Source organism: Schistocerca piceifrons, chromosome X, assembly GCF_021461385.2.
Source record: "Schistocerca piceifrons isolate TAMUIC-IGC-003096 chromosome X, iqSchPice1.1, whole genome shotgun sequence".
Classification (NCBI taxonomy): Eukaryota; Metazoa; Arthropoda; class Insecta; order Orthoptera; family Acrididae; genus Schistocerca; species Schistocerca piceifrons.
Genome location: NC_060149.1, coordinates 921,183,444 through 921,210,255, shown reverse-complemented (window position 1 = coordinate 921,210,255; position 26,812 = coordinate 921,183,444). Strand labels below are relative to the sequence as shown.

The 26,812-nt window shown below is 40.7% G+C and overlaps 1 protein-coding gene across 2 annotated transcripts in view; it reads right to left on the bottom strand.

Annotated features, from left to right (window-relative positions):
* The window catches only part of LOC124721097, a 654,343-nt gene that overhangs the window by 527,810 nt on the left and 99,721 nt on the right, over nt 1-26,812 (bottom strand). For both annotated transcript variants that reach the window (XM_047245917.1, XM_047245918.1), the window contains exon 4: nt 4,639-4,946. In XM_047245917.1, the coding sequence (XP_047101873.1) occupies nt 4,639-4,946 (308 nt within the window). The remainder of the gene's footprint in view (nt 1-4,638; nt 4,947-26,812) is intronic.

Below are 26,812 nucleotides of genomic sequence, written 5' to 3'. Positions count from 1 at the left end.
AAGTCACTTTCCAGCAGGGTCTTTGGTTCCAGTAAAACTGTTTTGGTTCCTAATTGCTCATAACAGATCAGTTTCTGAAATTGTAGCTCTGGCTTGAAAGAAAAATGTTTGATTAGACAAGTTGTTTAAAATCAAAATAACACTGAATGTGAAACACAGCCTCTGCCTGAACTACCTGCAATTGTTGAGATGCCCACAATGCAATGAAAATGTTCTGTAGACTTGAGATTGCCACGCTGCACAAAAATGATCTCGACTTGCTTCAGCCACAGATCTGGCCTTGCCTTCCAGAACAATGATAACTTCATGTGGCTGAGGTTCCTACCTTGTGGTGTTGTGGGTAAATTGTCAGAAGTCATTGCAATATTAAAGCTGTAGAGACATATTTTTCTCAATCCAGGACATTGCGCTCCACAATAATGACAGATATGGATATTGCCTAATAAGAACTGATTTGCACAAATAATGTTATCATACAGCTTTTAAGGAAAAAATAGCAATGTATTGAAGAGATATAAACCATTTCCTATTACAAAAATTACTCCTTTCAGGACAGTTAATGTGTTACATGTACACAAAATAAAATTAGAAATGGATGAGGTTGAACTCAAAAATACTAACTAGAGTATATGAAGAAATCAACTGCAATGAAGGAAGAATATAATTTACTATTAGAAAAAATACAAGACTTTGCACATGTGATAACACAGCTTACAAATTACTCCAGAGTACATGGGAAAATCTAGCTATAACTGGGGAATAAAAGATACCAGTATTTACTGTAAATACCATGGAAAGTAAACGTATGCTGAATTACTCACAGAAAATGATTACTCCAAAGAGGCTTGTTACATCAGGTGATATTTGAATAATTTATTTATAAATCTCAATAGCTACAAGGTATCTAAATATGGTGGTCTCAACATAATGCATCTAGCAACAGAAAAGGAATTTGCAGAGTTTAAAACTAGTGGAATAACTTCATTTAATGACCATTTGTTTGATAATGTGTTAAACTCGAAGTTCTGCATGCAAATTCTACTGGAATATGGATATGAGTTACCAACATACACCCAAAAGGATGTGGACTGTCCTAAAAATATTACTATGCAAGAAATAAACAGTAAAATCAAAATTTCCAGACAATCTCAGCTAGGATCAGTGTTGGACCAGGTGTTTCACATAGAATAAAAGCACTGCATCTAGCACTGTGCTGATTACTGTACTGGGGAGGCAGGCTCGAATTACCATGTATACTGCACCCTGATCATCAGACTGGACACAAGCATTGTATAGGGTGTGCAAAAGTGCTGTGCAGACTCCAGTACCATGGAGAGAGGCTCTGATTGCTGCATACACTGCACCATCATCATTGGACTCTGGTATGTGGTGTATCAATTTTAGTTGAACTAAAACAAGGTTTTGACAAACAATACAAACAGTTTAGACATGGGGTAGCAATGAAGCACTTAATTTGGGGGATCAATTGTGCCTTGCACAAAGTGAGTACTTTTTGCATCATATGTGTCTTAACCTGTAAGTTACACCAGTAATGCCAATAAGCAGGTGCATGTGTTTTGTACTGTTACAAAACAAATCTCTACATATTCTGGTAAATAATATATACAATTTAGATGGGGCAATAACATTGTGGCACTTAATTTAAGAGCCTATTGCTCCTTGCACCAAGAGGTTGCATAGATTGAACCACAGTCAGGTTTTGGTGTAATATGTACATTAACACCAGCAATACCAATGTCTTTTTTGGGAGAGTTATATATGTGTGTGTATTGGTTTAGAATCTCTCTGCTGGTACATTTCCAAGGAAGGTGCATGACTTAAGAAATGGTTGGTGTGGGGAGTGGAGAGTAAGGTGAAGGGCAGTGGGGAGGGGGCATGATGTCATCATACAATTGTCCCTACTCCTACGTATACCACCGGAGGTGGAGCACATTATGACCCCGATGAAAAAGCCACATTTCATTAAATGTTGTTGACTTTTGTCCAGAGCTTTTTTTAAAGAAAAATAAAAAGAAGTTCATGCTATTATTTACTGAATTGGACATTAGCTATGAAACCTCAATTAGGTTTAAATTTTTAGATTAGGCATAACTGAAAAATTTAAAACAATTATAGAATCAGGCAGAAGAATTAATTAAAACAACAAACTTTTTAAAATTTTAAAATACAAGGAACACAATGAGATTACACTATTTAAGAGAGGTATATATTTTGATAAATAGCGAAAATGACTTTGGTTTCTTTAAAGTTCTATTTTACTTTGATAGAAAGATAGAACGACAGTTGTGTCTTGGTCTCCAAGTGGGGTAGCGATAACAAGATGGCCAGTCCTGAGATATATACTGATTGGCTCCTTCAGTTTAAATGGCAGTAGAATATTTGCTTGTATTTGGGAGAGTTATATATGTGTGTGTGTATTGGTTTAGAATCTCTCTGCTGGTACATTTCCAAGGAAGGTGCATGACTTAAGAAATGGTTGGTGCGGGGAGTGGAGAGTAAGGTGAAGGGCAGTGGGGAGGGGGCATGATGTCATCATACAATTGCCCCACTCCTATACATAGGCAGTCCAACAGTCAATGGTCAGTTTGTATCGTGAATGCCTATTGCCCCTAATTTGACAATATCAAGTTAATTAGTTATCATTGGAAACATTCAGAAACTCTTATCACTCTACTTGCTGATCTTCTATTTTTACTTTTTCATCTTCCTTGTGAAATTTTGAGAGACACAGAATTGCAGATGTTACATTGTTGAGCTGGGCCACAACACAGTGAAAACATTCTGTGGATTCACAGACACAACGCTGCTCAAAAATGCTCTTAACTTCCTTAAAGCACAAGTCTGGCTTTGTGTTCTACAACAGTGGCAACTTCATGTGGTTGAAGTTCCTAACTTGTGGTGTTGTGGGTAAATTATCAGCAGTCAGTGTTATATTAAAGCTGCAGAAATGTATTTTTCACAATTCAGGACATTGTGCTCCACAAAGACATCATATACAGATATCCCCTAATAATGCTTGGTTTGCACAAATATTGTTATTGTACAGGTCTTAAGAAAAAGAGACAATGCATTGAACAGACTTAAACCATTGCCTATTACAAAAATTACTACTTTCAGTAAAGTTAATGTGTTATATGTGCACAAAAGGAAACTAAAAGTGGAAGAGGCTGAACTCAAAAATACAAACTGGAGTATTTGACAAAAACAACAGCAATGAAGGAAGAATATAATCTACTACTAGAAAAATAAAAAGCCTTTGCAGATGTGATGACAAGGTTTACAAACTGCTTTAAACACAGTAAACTGGAAAATCTGGATAGGACTGGGGAGTAAAAGATATAAGCATTTATTGTAAACACCATGAAATGTGACCATATGTGGATTAGTCACAGAAAATGATGACTTCAAGATGCTTGCTACATTAGATGATATTCCAAAGGGTATTTATAAACTCCCATTCTTGTTTGGATCAGCTTAAAAAGGATGGCTACAAGGTATCTAAATGTGGTGGCCTCAACATTGTGCATCTAACAAAAGAGAAGATATCTGCAGAGTTTAAAACTGGTGGAATAACTACATTTAATGACCATTTGTTTGATAAAGTGGTAACCTCAAAGTTCTATATTCAGATTCTATTGTAATATGGAGATAAGTTAGCAACATACACCCAAGAGGATTTGGACTGTGTTAAAAATATTATCATGCAAGAAATAAAAGCTAAAATCAAAATTCCCATATGATTCAGCTAGAATCAGTGTTTGCGTGGTGTTTCACATAGAATGTGCTGATTACTGTATTGGGGAGGCACACTCAGATTGCCATGGAGGGAAGCTCTGATCGCTGCACACACTGCGCCTTTACCATCAAACTCTCGTAGATGGTGTATCAATTTTCGCTGATTAAAAAGAGTTGTACACAAACAATACAAACAATTTAGACATGCAGTAACACTGCACCTCCATCATTGGACTCTGTCAGGTGGCGTGTCAACTTTACAGCATTATATTCCAGAACATAGTTTAGAATTTACATGAATGTTTTGATTAATGTTATCACAAGTTTACTGTCACCTGTTTTATCAACTAAGTGAATCACATTATATGCAAAGAGTGAAAATTAGCTCTCATTATTTTATCAGAAGGAAGTCATTTTATAAATATGAGAAACAATGGGTGACCTAACATATCTTCTCACCCTCTCATACTTGCTCTCTCCAATGAAACTGGTATGCCATTTTAATTATTAAGTAGTGCTTTCTATTTCCTGCATCTCTGTTCTTACATGTACAACTTGAAAGTCTGCTTTCCTTGGGAGAACTTCAGATTTCACAAAGCAAGAACATTTGGGGCGATCACATATCAATCTTATGAGTTTGAAATTATTGTTTATACAATGTAATTAGTAAAGCTGAAAGTTGTGTGATCTATTGTAAGACTTTTGGAATAAAAATGTCTCTATTTAGAATATTTTGTGTGTTAAAGTGCTTTATATATCTCATTTGCACTAATTTTCTATAACCATGCATAAGTAAGTTTGCAGAAAGATTAAAAATTTATTCTTTATGTCTGCTGTTTAAGTGTTACTCCATACTTCTACATAATACTTATAATCACTTACTTTACCAAAATGTACTGCAACTCCCCATTTGGTGGGAACATTTGTAAGTTAATGGTTCCAACAGCATTTACTTTCAGTAATTTGTGTACTTCTGCATTTACTTTTGCAAGTGAATACACCCGTTCACTGGATGAAATTAGACTCTGTGGTATTGGTGCACAAGACAATAAAGGCACATTAGACCAAACTTTCATTGGAAAGTCAGTCATTTTATATACATCTTCATAATCAAAAAATTTCCTAACAGTTACATTTTTTCCGTCATTTGTAATAATATATTCCACAGTACGCCTCCCATATAATGTATTCTGAAAAAAAGAAAAACATGAATAAAATATTAATATATATTCTACACAAAACTGACTAAGTGCTACAATGTGTTATTAGACTGTTTCAAAAGTATTTAAATAAAAATTGCTATAAAAGTTATTTTATGGTACAATCCACTCTTAATCATTCCTTCACTGTAGCATTCAGGACTATAATACATAATCTGTGAAGGATTTACTAGAGCTAATTTGAGAACACAATCTTTTTTTTCCTACTGTTAATGTTTTAAAATTTTGAACTCATATTCATAAATAAATAACACTATAGGTTAGGTGAACACTTGGCAACACAATAATAAACATTATACCAGTAATGCAATTACAAATAAAAACAAAAGTAACTGGAAATACATGGAAATGCTTAATTTTTTGAAATGCAAACAAGGCATCACAAGTCCATCATAAATCAGATATGGATCTTTCAGTATCCTGTAACAAAGAAATTACTGTCAAATATGTTATGTACATATATTAGGTCCAATTACTAAAAAAATGGAATATGTTGCAGAAAAAAACTCATTCAATGACTATGGCTTGTGTATAAGTGGACCACATTTTAATGCAGAAGCATATTTTTTCTTCATTTTCTTTCTCTTCTTCTTATTTGTAACTTTCAGTTTGGATTTCACAAGGGGAAAAACACAACTGCTGTTGATTTAGAAATCACTGATCGAACATTATCTGACATTGAAGACAAAAGTGAAGTATCACTTGTATTAAGTGACTTAAGCAAGGCATTTGATTGCATTCTTGTTGACATCCTACTAAAGAAATTGGAATACTATGGGTTGCAAGAGAGCACTTAAGCCATCATTACTTCTTACTTGAACAACAGGAAAAAATTCATTTCAGTCAGGAATATGCATTCTTTCTTGCTCGAGATAGACACAGGTGTTCCCCAAGGATCTATCCTTGGAACCTTCTTTTTCATTGTTGCAATCAGTGACCTGCCTTACAACATACCGCATCCTGTCATATGTTATGCAGATGATACTACACTGTTTACCTCTCATCAGAACATCTCTGAACTCAATCACATAATAAAAGAATATCTTGACATAGCTTTGGACTGGTTTACTACTAATAAACTCTTATGTAATACCAATAAGGCACAACAGCTCATACTAGGAATACAAAGGATATAGAAATTAAATCAGTATAGCTTCTAGGTGTTCACAATGACTCCAAACTTAATTGGCAAGAACATACCAATCATGTCTGCAAAAAGATATCTCAGGTATCATACCTCCTTTTGAAACTAAGGGACATAGTAAACATGGATTACCTTTGGATGGCATACTTCAGACTTTTCCAATTGCATATGGCCTTATTATATAGGGACAACCTTCCCATGTTGATAACATTTTAAAATTACAATAGAAACTTTTGTGCTTAATTTGTAACACAGGTCATTTGGAAAATTTTTGTGCATCCTTCACCAGGCTCAAAATACTTAATGTATTTTGCAGGACTTCACATTAAAAATAATATGATAGAACTTGATGTCAGGGGGGAAGTTCATGACCACAATATTAGAGCTAAGTCGAAGTTAGATATACCTAGTATAGTAATACACTCCTGGAAATTGAAATAAGAACACCGTGAATTCATTGTCCCAGGAAGGGGAAACTTTATTGACACATTCCTGGGGTCAGATACATCACATGATCACACTGACAGAACCACAGGCACATAGACACAGGCAACAGAGCATGCACAATGTCGGCACTAGTACAGTGTATATCCACCTTTCGCAGCAATGCAGGCTGCTATTCTCCCATGGAGACGATCATAGAGATGCTGGATGTAGTCCTGTGGAATGGCTTGCCATGCCATTTCCACCTGGCGCCTCAGTTGGACCAGCGTTCGTGCTAGACGTGCAGACCGCGTGAGACGACGCTTCATCCAGTCCCAAACATGCTCAATGGTGGACAGATCCGGAGATCTTGCTGGCCAGGGTAGTTGACTTACACCTTCTAGAGCATGTTGGGTGGCACGGGATACATGCGGACGTGCATTGTCCTGTTGGAACAGCAAGTTCCCTTGCCGGTCTAGGAATGGTAGAACGATGGGTTCGATGACGGTTTGGATGTACCGTGCACTATTCAGTGTCCCCTCGACGATCACCAGTGGTGTACGGCCAGTGTAGGAGATCGCTCCCCACACCATGATGCCGGGTGTTGGCCCTGTGTGCCTCGGTCGTATGCAGTCCTGATTGTGGCGCTCACCTGCACGGCGCCAAACACGCATACGACCATCATTGGCACCAAGGCAGAAGCGACTCTCATCGCTGAAGACGACACGTCTCCATTCGTCCCTCCATTCACGCCTGTTGCGACACCACTGGAGGCGGACTGCACGATGTTGGGGCATGAGTGGAGGACGGCCTAACGGTGTGCGGGACCATAGCCCAGCTTCATGGAGACGGTTGCGAATGGTCCTCGCCGATACCCCAGGAGCAACAGTGTCCCTAATTTGCTGGGAAGTGGCGGTGCAGTCCCCTGCGGCACTGCGTAGGATCCTACGGTCTTGGCGTGCATCCGTGCGTCGCTGCGGTCCGGTCCCGGGTCGATGGGCACGTGCACCTTCCGCCGACCACTGGCGACAACATCGATGTACTGTGGAGACCTCACGCCCCATGTGTTGAGCAATTCGGCGGCACGTCCACCCGGCCTCCCGCATGCCCACTATACGCCCTCGCTCAAAGTCCGTCAACTGCACATGCGGTTCACGTCCACGCTGTCGCGGCATGCTACCAGTGTTAAAGACTGCGATGGAGCTCCGTATGCCACGGCAAACTGGCTGACACTGACGGCGGCGGTGCACAAATGCTGCGCAGCTAGCGCCATTCGACGGCCAACACCGCAGTTCCTGGTGCGTCCGCTGTGCCGTGCGTGTGATTGGTGTAAAGAATGGCAGCTATCTCTAAATATAGATAAATGCAAATTAATGCAGATAAATAGGAAAAAGAATCCAATAATGTTTGAATACTCCATTAGTAGTGTAACACTTGACACAGTCACGTCGATTAAATATTTGAGCATAACATTGCAGAGTGATATGAAGTGAGACAAGCATGTAATGGCAGTTGTGGGGAAGGCGGATAGTCGTCTTCGGTTCATTGGTAGAATTTTGGGAAGATGTGGTTCATTTGTAAAGGAGACCACTTATAAAACACTAATATGACCTATTCTTGAGTACAGCTTGAGCGTTTGGGATTCCTATCAGGTCGGATTGAGGAAGAACATAGAAGCAATTCAGAGGCGGGCTGCTAGATTTGTTACTGGTAAGTTTGATCACCATGCGAGTGTTACGGAAATGCTTCAGGAACTCAGATGGGAGACTCTGGAAGAAAGGAGGCATTCTTTTCGTGAATCACAACTGAGGAAATTTAGAGAATCAGCATTTGAGGCTGACTCCAGTACAATTTTACTGCCGCCAACTTATATTTCACGGAAAGACCACAAAGATAATATAAGAGATTAGGGCTCGTACAGAGACATATAGGCAGTCATTTTTCCTTTGTTCTGTTTGGGAGTGGAACAGGGAGAGCAGATGCTAGTTGTGGTATGACGTACCCACCACCACACACCGAATGCTGGATTGCAGAGTATATATGTAGATGTAGATGTAACATGTAACTTAAGTGTGATAGACAAGAGATTTACTGAAATGCAAGATAATTTTGTGACTAAAAATCTATGTATGTGTTATATCCTAGCCAGTAATGCCAACCGAGCCCACTGCCAAAAGGTTGGCAGCATCAAAGTCCGGACGCCGTCCGCATAAGCAGCGCCAGCGATACAGGAAATCGCCGCAAGTCTGTGCGCGCCACCGCTGGCTTCTGGCTTCTTAAGCGCTGGAGTCGCGAGCACTAGGACAGTTCTGTATTCGCCGCTCAGTTGTATACTCGTCACCGAATTGTGTACTTGCTAGTCAGTTGTGTGTTCATCGCAGCAGAGTTGTTGTTTGTCGTCAGCCGACGCTGACCTAGCCGCTCCGACTCGAACTAGACGGATCTCTGTAGACACGGAGTTCACTATTGTGTTTCTGTATCTTCGTCAATAAAGATAAGTACCGACTTTTATTTAATCAGAGTGTTTGGGTTTTCATCTTTCTGTTACTGTTCCAGCGGACCGGTGGGCCCGCTATTAAAAGTGTGGCGGTGACTTCGTAAGCCGTTTCTACAGCGAATTGTTTGTCGCTACGAACACCACCACAAAAGTATGAATGGTGGAAGTGTGTGGAGTAGTTTACCTGTAAAAAGTTTTACTTGTGATAATTTACACTCTGTAGACTCCTTACAACACTGCTCTGACATTCTTGTTCCTGGTGTGTCTAATAATCTAAAGATTAAATTTGTCAAAAAATTTCTTGATGGGGAAGCTTTGTCTTGGGCAAACCAACATTTCTTTGAGTGGAAAACATTTGATGATTTTAAGAAGTTTCTTAAATAAGTTTTGGTCTGAGACTGAACAGGGTAGGATAAAAAGTGAATTTTTAAACAGGACTAGTTTCAGGGGCAGAAACCACTCAATGAAGAACTTTTGCAGGGATAAACTTTGGAAATTGGTGCATCTAGATAAACCGGTTGATGAAATGACACAAATTGATGCTCTTAAAACTGAAAGAATACAGTGGGAATTGGTGCATGGACCTGACAACTGCTTACACCAGTTTCTAAAATATATAGACAAATTAGACAGGGCAATGGAGAGAAATGTGCAGCAGTTTAGTAATGGAAACCATTACAGTGGGAGGTGTAATTCTGATTACCATGGGGAGAATCCTAGAAGGGACAATAGAGATTTTCAGAATGAACACCAGTATGATAGAACAAGAGAGTACAGCGGTAATGGGAGAGGGAGAAACTGGGAAACAATGGTGTAAATAGGAACAACAGATGGGAAGATGACAACAGAATGAATACAAATTGGAGGAATGACAACAGAGGTAGCTATCCGGAAAACTCCGGTCCGCCTCAATGAGGGTCCACAGCTTTGGGGTGAACAGATTTAAACATAATAGGAACAGTAACTTTCACTCAAAACCCAATAGTGTAAATAACTATACCATTAACAAACAGGTTAAACATAAGGAATACCAAGTGAATTATATTTGATACAAAAATTTGGGATGCTATGTGGCACAGTAGACCACTGCAAAATAAACATAGGAAATATCGAAGTTCTTATTCAATTCTGGATGAGGAGATGTTAAATGATTTTTACAGCTGGGCAAAATGGGGAGAGTGAGCTAATCATGAAGAGAGTAATAAATGTTTTAGTTCAGAATTGGGGGGGGGGGGGGGGGTAGTTCACACAAGAAGGTGATAATGAGTCAACTGATGATAAACCTAAGCAACAGGAGAAAGGATCAACCATAGAAAGTGAGGAACAGAGAGAAATAAATGAAACTGGTAGTAAAGTATACCATAGTAGAGATGATGTTAATATTATTGATGTGAAAATTATAGTAAGTAAACCAGAAGGTGAGTACAATGTTTTTATTGAAATAAATAATGAAGTGTTGAAACTTGACGATAGTTGTGGTGACGAAGCAAAGGAATATGATAAGAATAGTGAAGTGACAGCTGAAAATCAATTGTTACATGTCTGTCCTGATCAGTTCATGGTTAATCAAAGAGATAACAAAAGTGAAAATACTGGAAAGAATTAGATTTGCATGAGATTTTTGAAAGTAAAGGAAGCCAATTTTTATAAATTCTGTGGGACCAGTATAATGAGAGTTGTACTAGCAAAGTATTTTGGTATCATCTAGGTATAATTAGTAGAACTGTATGGTCAAGCAGGTGGGAGAGTAAGAGAAAGAGTCTGAGTGAAAGGTACATAAACGGTAGTGAATTATTTTGTGTGCAGCCAAAGTGTAAACTTGATACTAGTAACTTAGAATCTGACACTCACGTAAAGTTAATGAAGACTGAAAGGGAGGAAGTAGATGGAAATTATAGAGAAATTGAAAAAGATTTATTATATGAAGTTTCTGAGGGGAAGGCAGATGAAAAGGAATTAGGCTGTCCATACATTAAAATATGAATAAATTAGTGGGAAGGAAATTGTCTTATTGATATAGGAAGCCCCATATGTGCAATATCAGAAAAATTTAGAGATAAAATTAAGGATGGTAAGAACTTTGTAGAAATGGCAGTTGTAGGGGCAAAAATCAGCCACTGGTAAGCAAAGTAATGTAGTTAAGAGTCAAGTATTGTTAATATTTGAAATTGAAAATGTGGAATTTGAGCAAGGTTGACTTGTGGTCTCAAGGTTGGAAGAAAATATTATTTTAGGCATGGATTAGGTCTTAAAAGTGGGTGGTAACTTCTCTTGGGAAGAAAAGAGTGTTATAATTACTGAACCTGAGAAAAATAGTATCCTGAAAACAGACATGTTCATCCTTAGCTGTGGTAATTCTTGTAACCATATCAAAACTGTCGTAAGCAATGTAGATAACCAAGCCATAAGTGGTAACTCATTCTTTGATCATATAAATGAATAAAATTTCGAAGAATTAGTTGAAGTCAAATTGAAGAAAGCTGTAAATCTAAGTGAAAGTCAAAAAAATCAGCTAAGAGAAGAGTTATGGGAATTTCACTATACATTTAGTGAGAGACTAGGGAAGGTAAAAGACTATCAGTGCAGACTTCAACTCAGAGATCATCATCATTTCTTCCTAAAACCTTATGGCATTCCATTCTGCAGGAAAAAAGATGTGGAAATGGAAATCCAAAAAATGGAAACTTGGGGGATTATAGAAAGAAGTAGAAGTGCATAATACGACAAACCATTAGTAGTTGTATCCAAGAGAAATGGTGGGGTTAGACTTGTACTTGATTCTAGGCCCCTTAATAAGTTTTTGATTAGAGAAAATGACCATCCTGACAATATGGACAAGCTTCTGCACAAATTGATAATGTAAAATTTATGAGTAGTCTAGACTTGACATCTGGTTTTCACCAAATACCCCTTGAACTTGATTCTAGGAAGTATACTGTCTTTTTGTACGGTGGCAAAAGTTACCAATATTGTGTTGCCCCTTTTGGATTGAATGTATCTGTTGCTGAATTTATCAGAGCATTGGATTTTGTATTAGGTGATGAATTGTCTTCAAAATTAATAATATACATAGATGACATTCCTGTAACTGGAAAAACCTGGGAAGATCATTTAAACCATTTGAGACAAGTCTGTGCAAAATTGAGGGAAGGGGGAATGACTGTAAAATTGGAAAAATGTAGTTTTGGAGTTAATGAACTGAAATTTTTGGGACATAATATTTCAGAATAGGGAATCTCACCTGATAAGGATAAGCTTGAGGCCATTGTAAACTTTCCTATTCCCAAGAACAAAAAACAACTCAAGTCCTTTTTTGGTCCCACTGGATTCTATAGAAAATTTCTTAGTTCCAGGCTTTAAATGCAAACTGCTTATGTAATATACTAAAAAAGAATACTGTTTTGGACTGGACACAAGAATGTCATGATGCATTTGTGGAAATAAAGCAACAACTGTCCCAAAGTCAGATGTTGTATAGACCTGTTATGTCGTTACCATTCTGTATAATGACAGATAGTAGTGAGACAGATTTAGGGGCACACTTGTTTCAAAACATAGAAGTAGAAGGAAAATTAGAACACCATTCTATTGCTTTTGCTAGCTGTGTTTTACAAAAGTATGAAAAATCATATACAGTCATGGAGAAGGAACTACTTGCTATCCACTGGTCATTCAATAAGTTTAAAAATTATCTGTTAGGGCACAAAGTAATTGGCTTCTCTGACCATAAAGCACCGCCCTACATTCAGGAGTGCATTACTCTATCATGACTGTATAACAAGGTGGGTTTTATTTCTTCAACAGTTTGACTATGAGATCAGATTTATTCAGGGTGAACATAATGTCATTGCAGATGCCCTTTCCAGAGTACCAGTGGATGCAGATTTTGAAAATGCTTATGGAAAAAGAGGAGAAAGAGTTCAAACTTATGTACATAAAGGGTGTAAAAGATGAAGCTGAAATACTAAAAATCTGCAATGATATTTGTAGAAACCAAAATCATGATGAAAATTGGAAATTGGTTAAAAGTTACATAGGGAAAAAGGAAGGAGAAAAGGTAGATCAATATTATAAAGTACAAAAAGGGATTTTGTTTAGGAGACCTAGACCTGACTTAGACAGTTGGAAACCATGCTGGCCTGAGCACTGTATTGACACGTTAATCAGTTACATACGTGAAAGCTTTGGACACTGTGGAGCAACAAAATGTATACAGAAGATACAGGAAAATATATACTTCTATAATGTCAGTAGGAGGGTGAAGAAGAAACTTGCAACCTGTGATTGTTGTCAGAGAGTAAAAGTGAGTAACCAAACATCTAAAGAGTTGATGCAAAACATTTTACCAAATAAAAACCTTGAATTGATAGCTATTGATTTATATGGACCACTACCAAAATCAAGGGGAGGGTACAGTTACATCTTCGTTTTGGTTGATGTTTTCTCTAAATCTGAAAAATTGTACCCATTAAAGAAAGCAACCAGTAAAGAAATTATCATCAAGCTTACAAATCATTATTTCACAAATGTTGGTATACCCCAGGCCATCATGTCTGATAATGGGTCACAGTTTACATCTAAATTATGGAAAAATTTTATTGAAGATACAAGAATAAAGCATATTTTGATTTCTGTCTGTCACTCATCAAGCAACCTAGCGGAAAGGTACATGAGGGAAATTGGAAAGCTTTGCAGAATATATTGTAGTAAACATCATGTTAATTGGATTCAAAATGTCACTGACTTTGAGGATATAATGAACAGCCTACAGCACTCATCCATGGGTTTTTCACCTTATGAGGTAATGTTTAATAGATGACCTGCAAACTTGATTTCTGAGAATGTTGATTTCCAACCTTGCCAAACTATGACACCCCAGGAAAGGGAAACAGCTGTTAGGAACACTATGAAAAAGCAAGGAGAGGTAAGAAAACAGAGACATGATGCAAGAAGTAAAGGAGAACAGTTCAGGACAGGAGATCTGGTTTTAGTAAAAACACAGGAAAAATCTAAATTGATGACTTCAGAAATAAAGAAATTTTTTGACATCTATATAGGCCCCTTTGAAATCAAGGAAAAACCACATCCTAACGCCTATAGGCTAATCTACCCAAAATCCAAGAAGTTATTTGGACTGCGCAATGTTACAGAGTTAAAATTCTACAAACATGACCCATAAAACAGTCATTAATAAGTAAAACACTGCTCATAAAGAAATAGTTGGCTGGACCAACTGTATCACTTTATTGTTTTATTATTCAAGGAAAACTTGCTGTCAAAGTATGGAACTATGTCAGCTAAAAGTATGAAGTAGATTTTGTGTTAATTTGAATTATGTTTGTACTGATTTCTCTTTGTTCTGTAATATACCCATTCATTAAATTTAGTATGAGATCACGCTGTCAGACTACGAACCATTCGACCGTTTCACAGTAATGTTTCTTAACAGCAGCCAGATGTAATGATGTACATACTTTTAAAGTAATAAGACATGCATAGTGATTATGTGTAAGGAAACAAAACCTTTTCATTTGTAAGCTATGTCAGATGGAACATTATTTAATGGATAAAGCAAACTGGAGATATTTGTCAGATTATGAGAGTGTGCATTGAAAGACCAGGTACGTTGTAGTGTGTTAAAAAATGTGGTGGGTAGTCATGATATTTAACTAGGTGAATTAAGAATGTATTGAGGTTTAGATCATTATGGAGACAGTTGTTGTGTTACATTTGAAACTCTTGTGATGGATTGAAGGTTACGTGGTACTAATTTTGAGGTTTATATTGTGAGAGAATATTTTGTAATAGTTTAGGTAATTTGATGTTCAAGAGAATGAAGAGATGTTAGGAATTTATCCCATGCTCTGTTACACAGTTTGAAATAATTTCTATTCATGACAGAACGCTATTTGAGACACAGGAGAGTAAATCAAAATGGAAACACTGTTTAATGATGATGTAAAGTTGAGGTATAAAACTAACAATTTGACACAATGGAAGTGTAGAGTTTGTCATAATTTGACCTATAAAGCTGACATAGATGTACAATGTGAGAATTTTGCAATGATAGAGGCACAATCATATAAGGAACGTCTCAGCTACTTTATTATAAAGGAAACATTACATCATAAATATGTAAACCAGTCTCTCAGAAAATACAGTGCTGATCATGTATCATTAAATTTGCACTTGATTCATCATGTGATTACATTTGTCACATATACATGAATTCTCCCTAACAGACAACCATTTAGCATTGTGTATAAGTATTGTATCATTTTGAACATTCTATTTTATGTATGCGGTTGAAAGAACCTGTTTATTTTAGGATAATGATATCTTTAGATTTAATGGTTGTTTTGGGCATAAGCCATCCCATATGGTATTTTATTGAAAAACTTACATTAAAAGGTTATGAGAGATGCCCTCATTCCACAGTTAACTTAATATATTCTAAAGAAACCCCTGACACTGTTATCTGCTATCAAAAGAGTGAGTTTAACTAATATACATTGAGTCAGTGTTGAAGTAAACTTGAATTTATACAGATACTATATAATTATGTACCACATTTTAATGTGGTTCTGCAGCTACCATGATCAATTAAATATAAGGTGCCATATTTCGTTGTTAGCTATAAGTCCATTGCTCTTCTTACTCAATACAGACAACGTAACCTTCAAATTATACACTCCTGGAAATTGAAATAAGAACACCGTGAATTCATTGTCCCAGGAAGGGGAAACTTTATTGACACATTCCTGGGGTCAGATACATCACGTGATCACACTGACAGAACCACAGGCACATAGACACAGGCAACAGAGCATGCACAATGTCGGCACTAGTACAGTGTATATCCACCTTTCGCAGCAATGCAGGCTGCTATTCTCCCATGGAGACGATCATAGAGATGCTGGATGTAGTCCTGTGGAATGGCTTGCCATGCCATTTCCACCTGGCCAGGGTAGTTGACTTACACCTTCTAGAGCACGTTGGGTGGCACGGGATACATGCGGACGTGCATTGTCCTGTTGGAACAGCAAGTTCCCTTGCCGGTCTAGGAATGGTAGAACGATGGGTTCGATGACGGTTTGGATGTACCGTGCACTATTCAGTGTCCCCTCGACGATCACCAGTGGTGTACGGCCAGTGTAGGAGATCGCTCCCCACACCATGATGCCGGGTGTTGGCCCTGTGTGCCTCGGTCGTATGCAGTCCTGATTGTGGCGCTCACCTGCACGGCGCCAAACACGCATACGACCATCATTGGCACCAAGGCAGAAGCGACTCTCATCGCTGAAGACGACACGTCTCCATTCGTCCCTCCATTCACGCCTGTCGCGACACCACTGGAGGCGGGCTGCACGATGTTGGGGCGTGAGCGGAAGACGGCCTAACGGTGTGCGGGACCGTAGCCCAGCTTCATGGAGGCAGTTGCGAATGGTCCTCGCCGATACCCCAGGAGCAACAGTGTCCCTAATTTGCTGGGAAGTGGCGGTGCGGTCCCCTACGGCACTGCGTAGGATCCTACGGTCTTGGCGTGCATCCGTGCGTCGCTGCGGTCCGGTCCCAGGTCGACGGGCACGTGCACCTTCCGCCGACCACTGGCGACAACATCGATGTACTGTGGAGACCTCACGCCCCACGTGTTGAGCAATTCGGCGGTACGTCCACCCGGCCTCCCGCATGCCCACTACACGCCCTCGCTCAAAGTCCGTCAACTGCACATACGGTTCACGTCCACGCTGTCGCGGCATGCTACCAGTGTTAAAGACTGCGATGGAGCTCCGTATGCCACGGCAAACTGGCTGACACTGACGGGTGCGGTGCACAAATGCTGCGCAGCTAGCGCCATTCGACGGCCAACACCGCGGTTCCTGGTGTGTCCGCTGTGTCGTGCGTGTGATCATTACTTGTACAACCCTCTCGCAGTGTCCGGAGCAAGTATGGTGGGTCTGACACACCGGTGTCAATGTGTTCTTTTTTCCATTTCCAGGAGTGTATTTTGAGGTAACTCTTCCCATTCTAAAAGGATATTTTTGGCTCAGAAACTAGTGGCTCCGGCAATAAGTGGTCTGAGTTCACGAACCTCTTGTTGACCTCTGTTCATGAGCCTGGGTATTTTGACATTGGCATCTCAATATGTATATACCTTATTGTCATTTCTTGTTACCAGTATTAGTTTATTCCCAAGAATAAGCAGCTTTCACTCGGTTAATACTAGGCAGAAATCATACCTGTATTTGGATCGGACTTCCTTAACTCTTGTGCAAAAAGGTGTGCAGTATACTGCTGCATCCATTTTCAATAAGCTGCCACTCGAATTGAAAAATATATATATATATATATATATATGATGATGTGACTTACCAAACGAAAGCGCTGGCACGTCGATAGAGACACAAACAAACACAAACATATACACAAAATTCAAGCTTTCACAACAAACTGTTGCCTCATCAGGAAAGAGGGAAGGAGAGGGAAAGACGAAAGGATGTGGGTTTTAAGGGAGAGGGTAAGGAGTCATTCCAATTCCAGGAGCGGAAAGACTTACCTTAGGGGGAAAAAAGGACGGGTATACACTCGCACACACACACACATATCCATCCACACATATACAGACCGAAGCAGACATATTTAAAGATATATATATATATATATATATATATATATATATATATATATATATATATATATATATATATATATATGAAAGCGCTGGCAGGTCGATAGACACACAAACAAACACAAACATACACACAAAATTCAAGCTTTTGCAACCAACGGTTGCTTCATCAGGAAAGAGGAACGAGAGGGAAAGACCAAAGGACGTGGGTTTTAAGGGAGAGGGTAAGGAGTCATTCCAATCCCGGGAGCGGAAAGACTTACCTTAGGGGGAAAAAAGGACAGGTATACACTCGCACACACACACATATCCATCCGCACATACACAGACACAAGCAGACTTTGTAAAGGCAAAGAGTTTGGGCAGAGATGTCAGTCGAGGCGGAAGTACAGAGGCAAAGGTGTTGTTGAAAGACAGGTGAGGTATGAGCAGCGGTAAATTGAAATTAGCGGAGATTGAGGCCTGGCGGATAACGAGAAGAGAGGATATACTGAAGGGCAAGTTCTCATCTCCGGAGTTCTGACAGGTTGGTGTTAGTGGGAAGTGTCCAGATAACCTGGATGGTGTAACACTGTGCCAAGATGTGCTGGCCATGCACCAAGGCATGTTTAGCCACAGGGTGATCCTCATTACCAACAAACACTGCCTGCCTGTGCCCATTCATGCGAATGGACAGTTTGTTGCTGGTCATTCCCACATAGAAAGCTTCACAGTGTAGGCAGGACAGTTGGTAAATCACGTGGGTGCTCTCACACGTGGCTCTGCCTTTGATCGTGTACACCTTCCGGGTTACAGGACTGGAGTAGGTGGTGGTGGTGGGGGTGCATGGGACAGGCTTTACACTGGGGGCAGTTACAAGGGTAGGAGCCAGAGGGTAGGGAAGGTGGTTTGGGGATTTCATAGGGATGAACTAAGAGGTTACAAAGGTTAGGTGAACGGCAGAAAGACACTCTTGGTGGAGTGGGGAAGATTTCATGAAAGATGGATCTCATTTCAGGGCAGGATTTGTGGAAGTCGTATCCCAGCCAGAGAGCCACATTCAGAGTCAGATCCAGTCCCAGAAAGTATCCTGTCACAAGTGGGGCACTTTTGGGGTTCTTCTGTGGGAGGTTCTGGGTTTGAGGAGATAAGAAAGTGGCTCTGGTTATTTGCTTCTGTACCAGGTCGGGAGGGTAGTTGCGGGATGCGAAAGCTGTTTTCAGGTTGTTGGTGTAATGGTTCAGGGATTCCGGACTGGAGCAGATTCATTTGCCACGAAGACCTAGGCTGAAGGGAAGGGACCATTTGATGTGGAATGGGTGGCAGCTGTCATAATGGAGGTACTGTTGCTTGTTGGTGGGTTTGATGTGGACGGACGTGTGAAGCTGGCCATTGGACAGGTGGAGGTCAATGTCAAGGAAAGTGGCATGGGATTTGGAGTAGGACCGGGTGAATCTGATGGAACCAAAGGAGTTGAGGTTGGAGAGGAAATTCTGGAGTTCTTCTTCACTGTGAGTCCAGATCATGAAAATGTCATCAATAAATCTGTACCAAACTTTGGGTTGGCAGGCCTGGGTAACCAAAAAGGCTTCCTCTAAGCAACCCATGAATAGGTTGGCGTACAAGTGGGCCATCCTGGTACCCATGGCTGTTCCCTTTAATTGTTGGTATGTCTGGCCTTCGAAAGTGAAGAAGTTGTGGGTCAGGATGAAGCTGGCTAAGGTAATGAGGAAAGAGGTTTTAGATAGGGTGGCAGGTGATCGGCGTGAAAGGAAGTGCTCCATCACTGCGAGGCCCTGGACGTGTGGAATATTTGTGTATAAGGAAGTGGCATCAATGGTTACAAGGATGGTTTCCGGGGGTAACAGACTGGGTAAGGATTCCAGGCGTTCGAGAAAGTGGTTGGTGTCTTTGATGAAGAATGAGAGACTGCATGTAATAGGTTGAAGGTGTTGATCTACGTAGGCAGAGATACGTTCTGTGGGGGCTTGGTAACCAGCTGCAATGGGACGGCCAGGATGATTGGGTTTGCAAATTTTAGGAAGAAGGTAGAAGGTAGGGGTGCGGGGTGTTGGTGGGGTCAGGAGGTTGATGCAGTCAGGTGAAATGTTTTGTAAGGGGCCTAAGGTTCTGAGGACTCCTTGAAGCTCTGCCTGGACATCACGAATGGGATTACCTTGGCAAACTTTGTATGTAGTCTTGTCTGAAAGCTGACGCAGTCCCTCAGCCACATTCTCCCGACGATTGAGTACCACGGTCGTGGAACCCTTGTCCGCTGGAGGAATGACGATGGATCGGTCAGCCTTCAGATCACGGATAGCCTGGGCTTCAGCAGTGGTGATGTTGGGAGTATGCCCTCCTTCACCTACACATCAACTCAGCCAATGAACACACCCGTCAACTCCTATCCTTAATAAAAGTCCTCAATCTTTCCTCTCCCACATCCACACCGGCTGTTCAGAGCATCCTCCTACAGGCCAACCGCAAATTAGAACAGCATGCCACCCTCCATCTCAAAAAACTATCCAATCTCCTGGTTTCCCACCTCCAGAAAGGCAACTCACTCACCCTTCACAACCTTTCCAGCAAACCTCAACCTCCTCTCATTGCACACAGACCCAGTCTCTCCCATCTACTCAATCTCCCACTTCCAGCTCCACTCCCCCCCAAAACCTCAAAATTCCAATCAACACAATCTGGAACCACAACACCCTAATTCAGTAGTTAACCTTTCCTCCAAACCTCTCTCCCAATCTGAAACCTCTGTCCTATCCAAAGGCCTCACCTTCAGCCCCACTCCCAGATTCAACCAAACAGCCCTTGTCAAAGACTTACTGTCCTACACCTGTACTCTCTGCTGGAAATATCACTTTCCCATGAAGAAAAATAATCCTAATCCTACTCCTAATGATCCAACTCCCCAAGACACTATCCAAATTAAACCCTGCCTGGAACAGTTCCGTCCTCCGTCACAGCGGGACCCACCTCCTCTGCCTCAAAATCACCCTCTCCAAACTATCCAGGAATTTCTGACTTCCAGCCTTGCCTCTCAATCCTTCTTAAAAAACCTTAATCCTACTCCCAACATCACCACTGCTGAAGCCCAGGCTATCCGTGATCTGAAGGCTGACCGATCCATCGTCATTCTTCCGGCAGACAAGGGTTCCATGACCGTGGTACTTGATCGTCGGGAGTATGTGGCTTGGGGACTGCGTCAGCTTTCAGACAAGACTACATACAAAGTTTGCCAAGGTAATCCCATTCGTGATGTCCAGGCAGAGCTTCAAGGAATCCTCAGAACCTTAGGCCCCTACAAAACCTTTCACCTGACTCCATCAACCACCTAACCCCACCAACACCCCTCACCCCTACCTTCTACCTTCTTCCTAAAATTCACAAACCCAATCATCCCGGCCGTCCCATTGTAGCTGGTTACCAAGCCCCCACAGAACGTAGATCAACACCTTCAACCCATTACACGCAGTCTCCCATTCTTCATCAAAGACACCAACCACTTTCTCAAATGCCTGGAATCCTTACCCAGTCTGCTACCCCCGGAAACCATCCTTGTAACCATTGATGCCACTTCCTTATACACAAATATTCCACACGTCCAGGGCCATGCTGCGGTGGAGCACTTCCTTTCACGCTGATCACCTGCCACCCTACCTAAAACCTCTTTCCTCATTACCTTAGCCAGCTTCATCCTGACCCACAACTTCTTCACTTTCGAAGGCCAGACATACCAACAATTAAAGGGAACAGCCATGGGTACCAGGATGGCCCCCTCGTACACCAACCTATTCATGGATCGCTTAGAGGAAGCCTTCTTGGTTACCCAGGCCTGCCAACCCAAAGTTTGGTACAGATTTATTGCTGACATTTTCATGATCTGGACTCACAGTGAAGAAGAACTCCAGAATTTCCCCTCCAACCTCAACTCCTTTGGTTCCATCAGATTCACCTGGTCCTACTCCAAATCCAATGCCACTTTTCTTGACGTTGACCTCCACCTGTCCAATGGCCAGCTTCACACGTCCGTCCACATCAAACCCACCAACAAGCAACAGTACCTCCATTATGACAGCTGCCACCCATTCCACATCAAATGGTCCCTTCCCTTCAGCCTAGGTCTTCGTGGCAAATGAATCTGCTCCAGTCCGGAATCCCTGAACCATTACACCAACAACCTGAAAACAGCTTTCGCATCCCACAACTACCCTCCCGACCTGGTACTGAAGCAAATAACCAGAGCCACTTCCTCATCTCCTCAAACCCAGAACCTCCCACAGAAGAACCCCAAAAGTGCCCCACTTGTGACAGGATACTTTCTGGGACTGGATCTGACTCTGAATGTGGCTCTCCAGCTGGGATATGACTTCCACAAATCCTGCCCTGAAATGAGATCCATCTTTCATGAAATCCTCCCCACTCCACCAAGAGTGTCTTTCCACCGTCCACCTAACCTTTGTAACCTCTTAGTTCATCCCTATGAAATCCCCAAACCACCTTCCCTACTCTCTGGCTCCTACCCTTGTAACTGCTCCCAGTGTAAAGCCTGTCCCATGCACCCCCCCACCACCACCTACTCCAGTCCTGTAACCCGGAAGGTGTACACGATCAAGGGCAGAGCCACGTGTGAAAGCACCCACGTGATTTACCAACTGTCCTGCCTACACTGTGAAGCTTTCTATGTGGGAATGACCAGCAACAAACTGTCCATTCGCATGACTGGACACAGGCAGACAGTGTTTGTTGGTAATGAGGATCACCCTGTGGCTAAACATGCCTTGGTGCATGGCCAGCACATCTTGGCACAGTGTTACACCATCTGGGTTATCTGGACACTTCCCACTAACACCAACCTGTCAGAACTTCGGAGATGGAACTTGCCCTTCAGTATATCCTCTCTTCTTGTTATCCGCCAGGCCTCAATCTCCGCTAAGTTCAATTTGCCGCTGCTCATACCTCACCTGTCTTTCAACAACATCTTTGCCTCTGTACTTCCGCCTCGACTGACATCTCTGCCCAAACTCTTTGCCTTTACAAATGTCTGCTTGTGTCTGTGTATGTGCGGATGGATATGTGTGTGTGTGCGAGTGTATACCTGTCCTTTTTTCCCCCTAAGGTAAGTCTTTCCACTCCCCGGATTGGAATGACTCCTTACCCTCTCCCTTAAAACCCAAATCCTTTCGTCTTCCCCTCTCCTTCCCTCTTTCCTGATGAAGCAACCATTGGTTGCGAAAGCTTGAATTTTGTGTGTATGTTTGTGTGTCTATTGAGCTGCCAGCACTTTCATTTGGTAAGTCACATCATCTTTGTTTTTAGATATATTTTTCCCACGTGGAATGTTTCCCTCTATTTTTTTGTATATATAAGAGGGAAACATTCCACATGGGAAAAATATATCTAAAAACAAAGATGATGTGACTTACCAAACGAAAGCGCTGGCACGTCGATAGAGACACAAACACAAACATCCACACAAAATTCAAGCTTTTGCAACCAATGGTTGCTTCATCAGGAAAGAGGGAAGGAGAGGGAAAGACGAAAGGATGTGGGTTTTAAGGGAGAAGGTAAGGAGTCATTCCAATCCCGGGAGTGGAAAGACTTACCTTAGGGGGAAAAAAGGACAGGTATACACTCTCACACACACTCATATCCATCCGCACATACACAGACACAAGCAGACATTTGTTTCCCTCTCCTTCCCTCTTTCCTTATGAGGCAACAGCAGTTTGTTGCGAAAGCTTGAATTTTGTGTGTATGTTTGTGTTTGTGTGTCTATTGAGGTGCCAGCGCTTTCGTTTGGTAAGTCACATCATCTTTGTTTTTAGGTATGTGTGTGTGTGTGTATATATATATATATATATATATATATATATATATATATAAAAAAACTGAGATCCCTTGGGAAATCAATTTTATTACTAACTTTTAGAACTAGAATTTATATTATGATGTGTGTATTAGATATAATATGTTCCGTGTCTATACTATAGTTAGAGATATAGTCGGACTCACACCCTTATTAAAAAAAACTTTTTCTATGTATGACAAAACTTCCTCCAAAAGTTAATACTATTATGGACATTTCAGATAAGAGATGAAAAAAGCAGAATACTGAGGGCTGAGGAGGAAATGTGAAAATATGTTTATAACTTACCATGGACAACCAGTACTGGGACACTGTGAGCAAGGTGGTGATCATCCGACAGACATTTATCAAAAGGCGAGGAGACATTGATAAGTACCATAAGTGAACTACTGCAATGAAAATTGAACACTGTGTACTCAAAGACTCAAATGAAAAAAAAAAAAATCCCCCAGCCATTTAAATTTGTGAGCTTGAAGAGCTTTAAACCATATGTTAAAATTTCTGCACGAGTTCAATTATAAGACTTTGGGACTTATCTGACCTGTTGCACATCCTTATCATAGTGATACAAATTAAGAAATATTTAAAAAGACTAATTTGTGTGGAATAATTTTAAGTAATATCCTTGTTATGTTGTACTCAATCAGATCTTTTCTGGAGGAAACAGTTTTGCATGTCTTTAGGACACATTAATCAATGGGAAAGTTAATTTTTTCACGAAGTGCTTATATTCCATAGTGATACACAATCCCATGCATGGCATGCATGGACTTGTTTGGGGGGGGGGGGGGGGGGGAGGGGGAGGTATTATAACAGAACGTAAAATCATGTATTTCTGTAATTCCTTTACATGTAATATTTTATGTATTTTATGTAAATATTGTCTTTGACTTCTCATTTAACAATTCAAAGAGACTGTTATCTTTGGTCGTGGTTGCGCGGGTAGGAGGTGGATCTTTGGAACACGAGATCGGTTGGGTGAGGTGGTGATACAGATGTGGTGGAAAACAATGTTTTAGTTTATATTGGTGTAGAAGTGTTACATGTGTGATTTATTAAATATGTGATGTGTATAAACTAAAATAACTTTTTCTCTAAAAAACAAAATATCACGCTACCTTGCAAACCTGTTAGTCTCATCCTAACATAAAGAAAACTGCTGGAAACTCTCAGTGGAATCACTCCTAGACTTAACGAGGCCAAGATATACTACGAAGGCAATAACGAAGAGAACAGTGTAAAAGCTAAGTACCAGCACTGTTCGTACTTGTTAACAACCTCTGTCTATAAATTTGAACCTCCTGTAGTTCCTGAAGTCACCATGTGGACAAAGAAGTAGGACAACTTATAGACTGTGGAAATTTAGGGAGGAAGAGGTCTGTTAAAACCTCCACCACCCACCATTTTTTTTTCATGTTTACTGTAGTAACCCACAAATTACTGCACCTCCATCAAAACTAATGCAGAGCATGTCAATACACCCACTCATTTGTGAAGTGTACCTTTGGGCTGCTCCAGGCACTTACAAGAGGCCTTGGTCCATCACCTGCAGTCTCTAGCAAGTGGCCCCTGGCTGATAAATGCTATTTACATAACCATGTACTGGCTCCAGGTGGCAGTCTTGTGTGTGTTCTCTAAACTTTATTGCATTTATGCTGTCACACTGTGACTTAATAAATAGTTGTTTTCTTATTGCCACATCTTTTATTGTGTGTAGAATTAGAACACAAGTGGCAGGGAGTAGAACTTTCATGAACTCAGTCCCAGTGATTATTTTTTCGTGTAAATTATCCATGGAAGTGGTACTTCAATCAGTTCTCCAGCAGCAGCAACTTACTATGGTCATCTTCAAAAAACTCATGGCTATGTCACCCACACAGGCTCCAACATCTCAGGTGCACCCCCACCATTTCCATCATATAATGACTCTGCTATAGAGTGGGAGGCTTATGAAATACATCTCCATCAGCACTTTGTTGCATTCAATGTAAGGGTGAAAGAAATTTGTAAAGCTTTCTTTTTATCATGGATTCCTCCTCATATGTATCAGTTATCAAAGCCCCTTTCCAGGAATGGGCCCCACTCTTTTGAATGATATGTGTAGTTTCTTGCCTTCTTCCCATGGTAAATGCAGACAGGTCATTGCTGCTCGTATCAAATTTTACCAGTGCTGCTGCCACAAGCACATACAACTGTCTTATTGGGCTCAGGCAACAGAGCTGTAGGGTTTGAGCCACAAGTGTCACTAAATTACTACAACCTCCAAAGAATCCTATCCAGATTCCATGGTCAGAGATGCGATTATCTGCTTAGCACCCAATAAGGAAGTTCATCCAAGAGTCCTTCAGTTTGAGGATCTATCTTCAGAATAAGATTTAAACATTTCTCAGTCCTTTGCAATCTCCCATAGTGTGGATCACCAAACTGAAGCATCGTGTGATGTTGCCACTGTTGGCAGTGAACCACTTTGGTGCAGAGCAACGAGGTTGATGAGCAAAGAGGAATCAATGCCGTTCAAATCAGGAAACCTGGCCACAATGGACAAACCCATCAGCAACAACAAGGACACTATGTGGCATTTATATCATGCCCTTCTTGCTTTGTGCAAAACGAGAGAGCTGCATGCCAGAAGTGGTGGGCATTGTGCCACAAGTTTCACAAGAAAGGCCACGTAATATCAGTTTGTCATTCTCAGCCTTCCTCAGAACAAATGGATGTTGACATTCATTCTAGGTCATCATTGTTTACTAGTTGGAATAAGCTCTTTATTGAAGTGTCTGTGCTGAACGCACTGTTATCACCACAAGTGGACACTGGCACAGCTGTGTCACTCTTCAGCCCTCAAACATACACATGGCTGGCTCCCACCAAACACCATCTGGTAAGCTACAATAAACTGCATATTCCTGTTCGTGATCAATTTATTCTCGCAACAGCTTACCAATCTGTACTCTGTCCAATCACATATTTGGTTTTTCATGTACTTCACACTGAAAATTTGACTGGGTTAGACGCTTTTGTTGGTTTTCAATTTTCTACTACTGACACTGTGCATCTTGTATCAGATCAAGCTCCTTATCATGACCTAGGTTCATTGTCTTCTGAATTTTTGGATTTGTTGTCTGAGGAATTAGGCTGTGTGAACAACTTCACAGTGCATATCATGCTTAAACCTTTGGCTTGGGTGCATTTTTCCTAGCGCGGTCCAAATGTGTTCTTACATGAACAAGAAAAGTCCACATTGGATCAGTTGACATCATTATGCATCATTCGACCAACAAGTGAG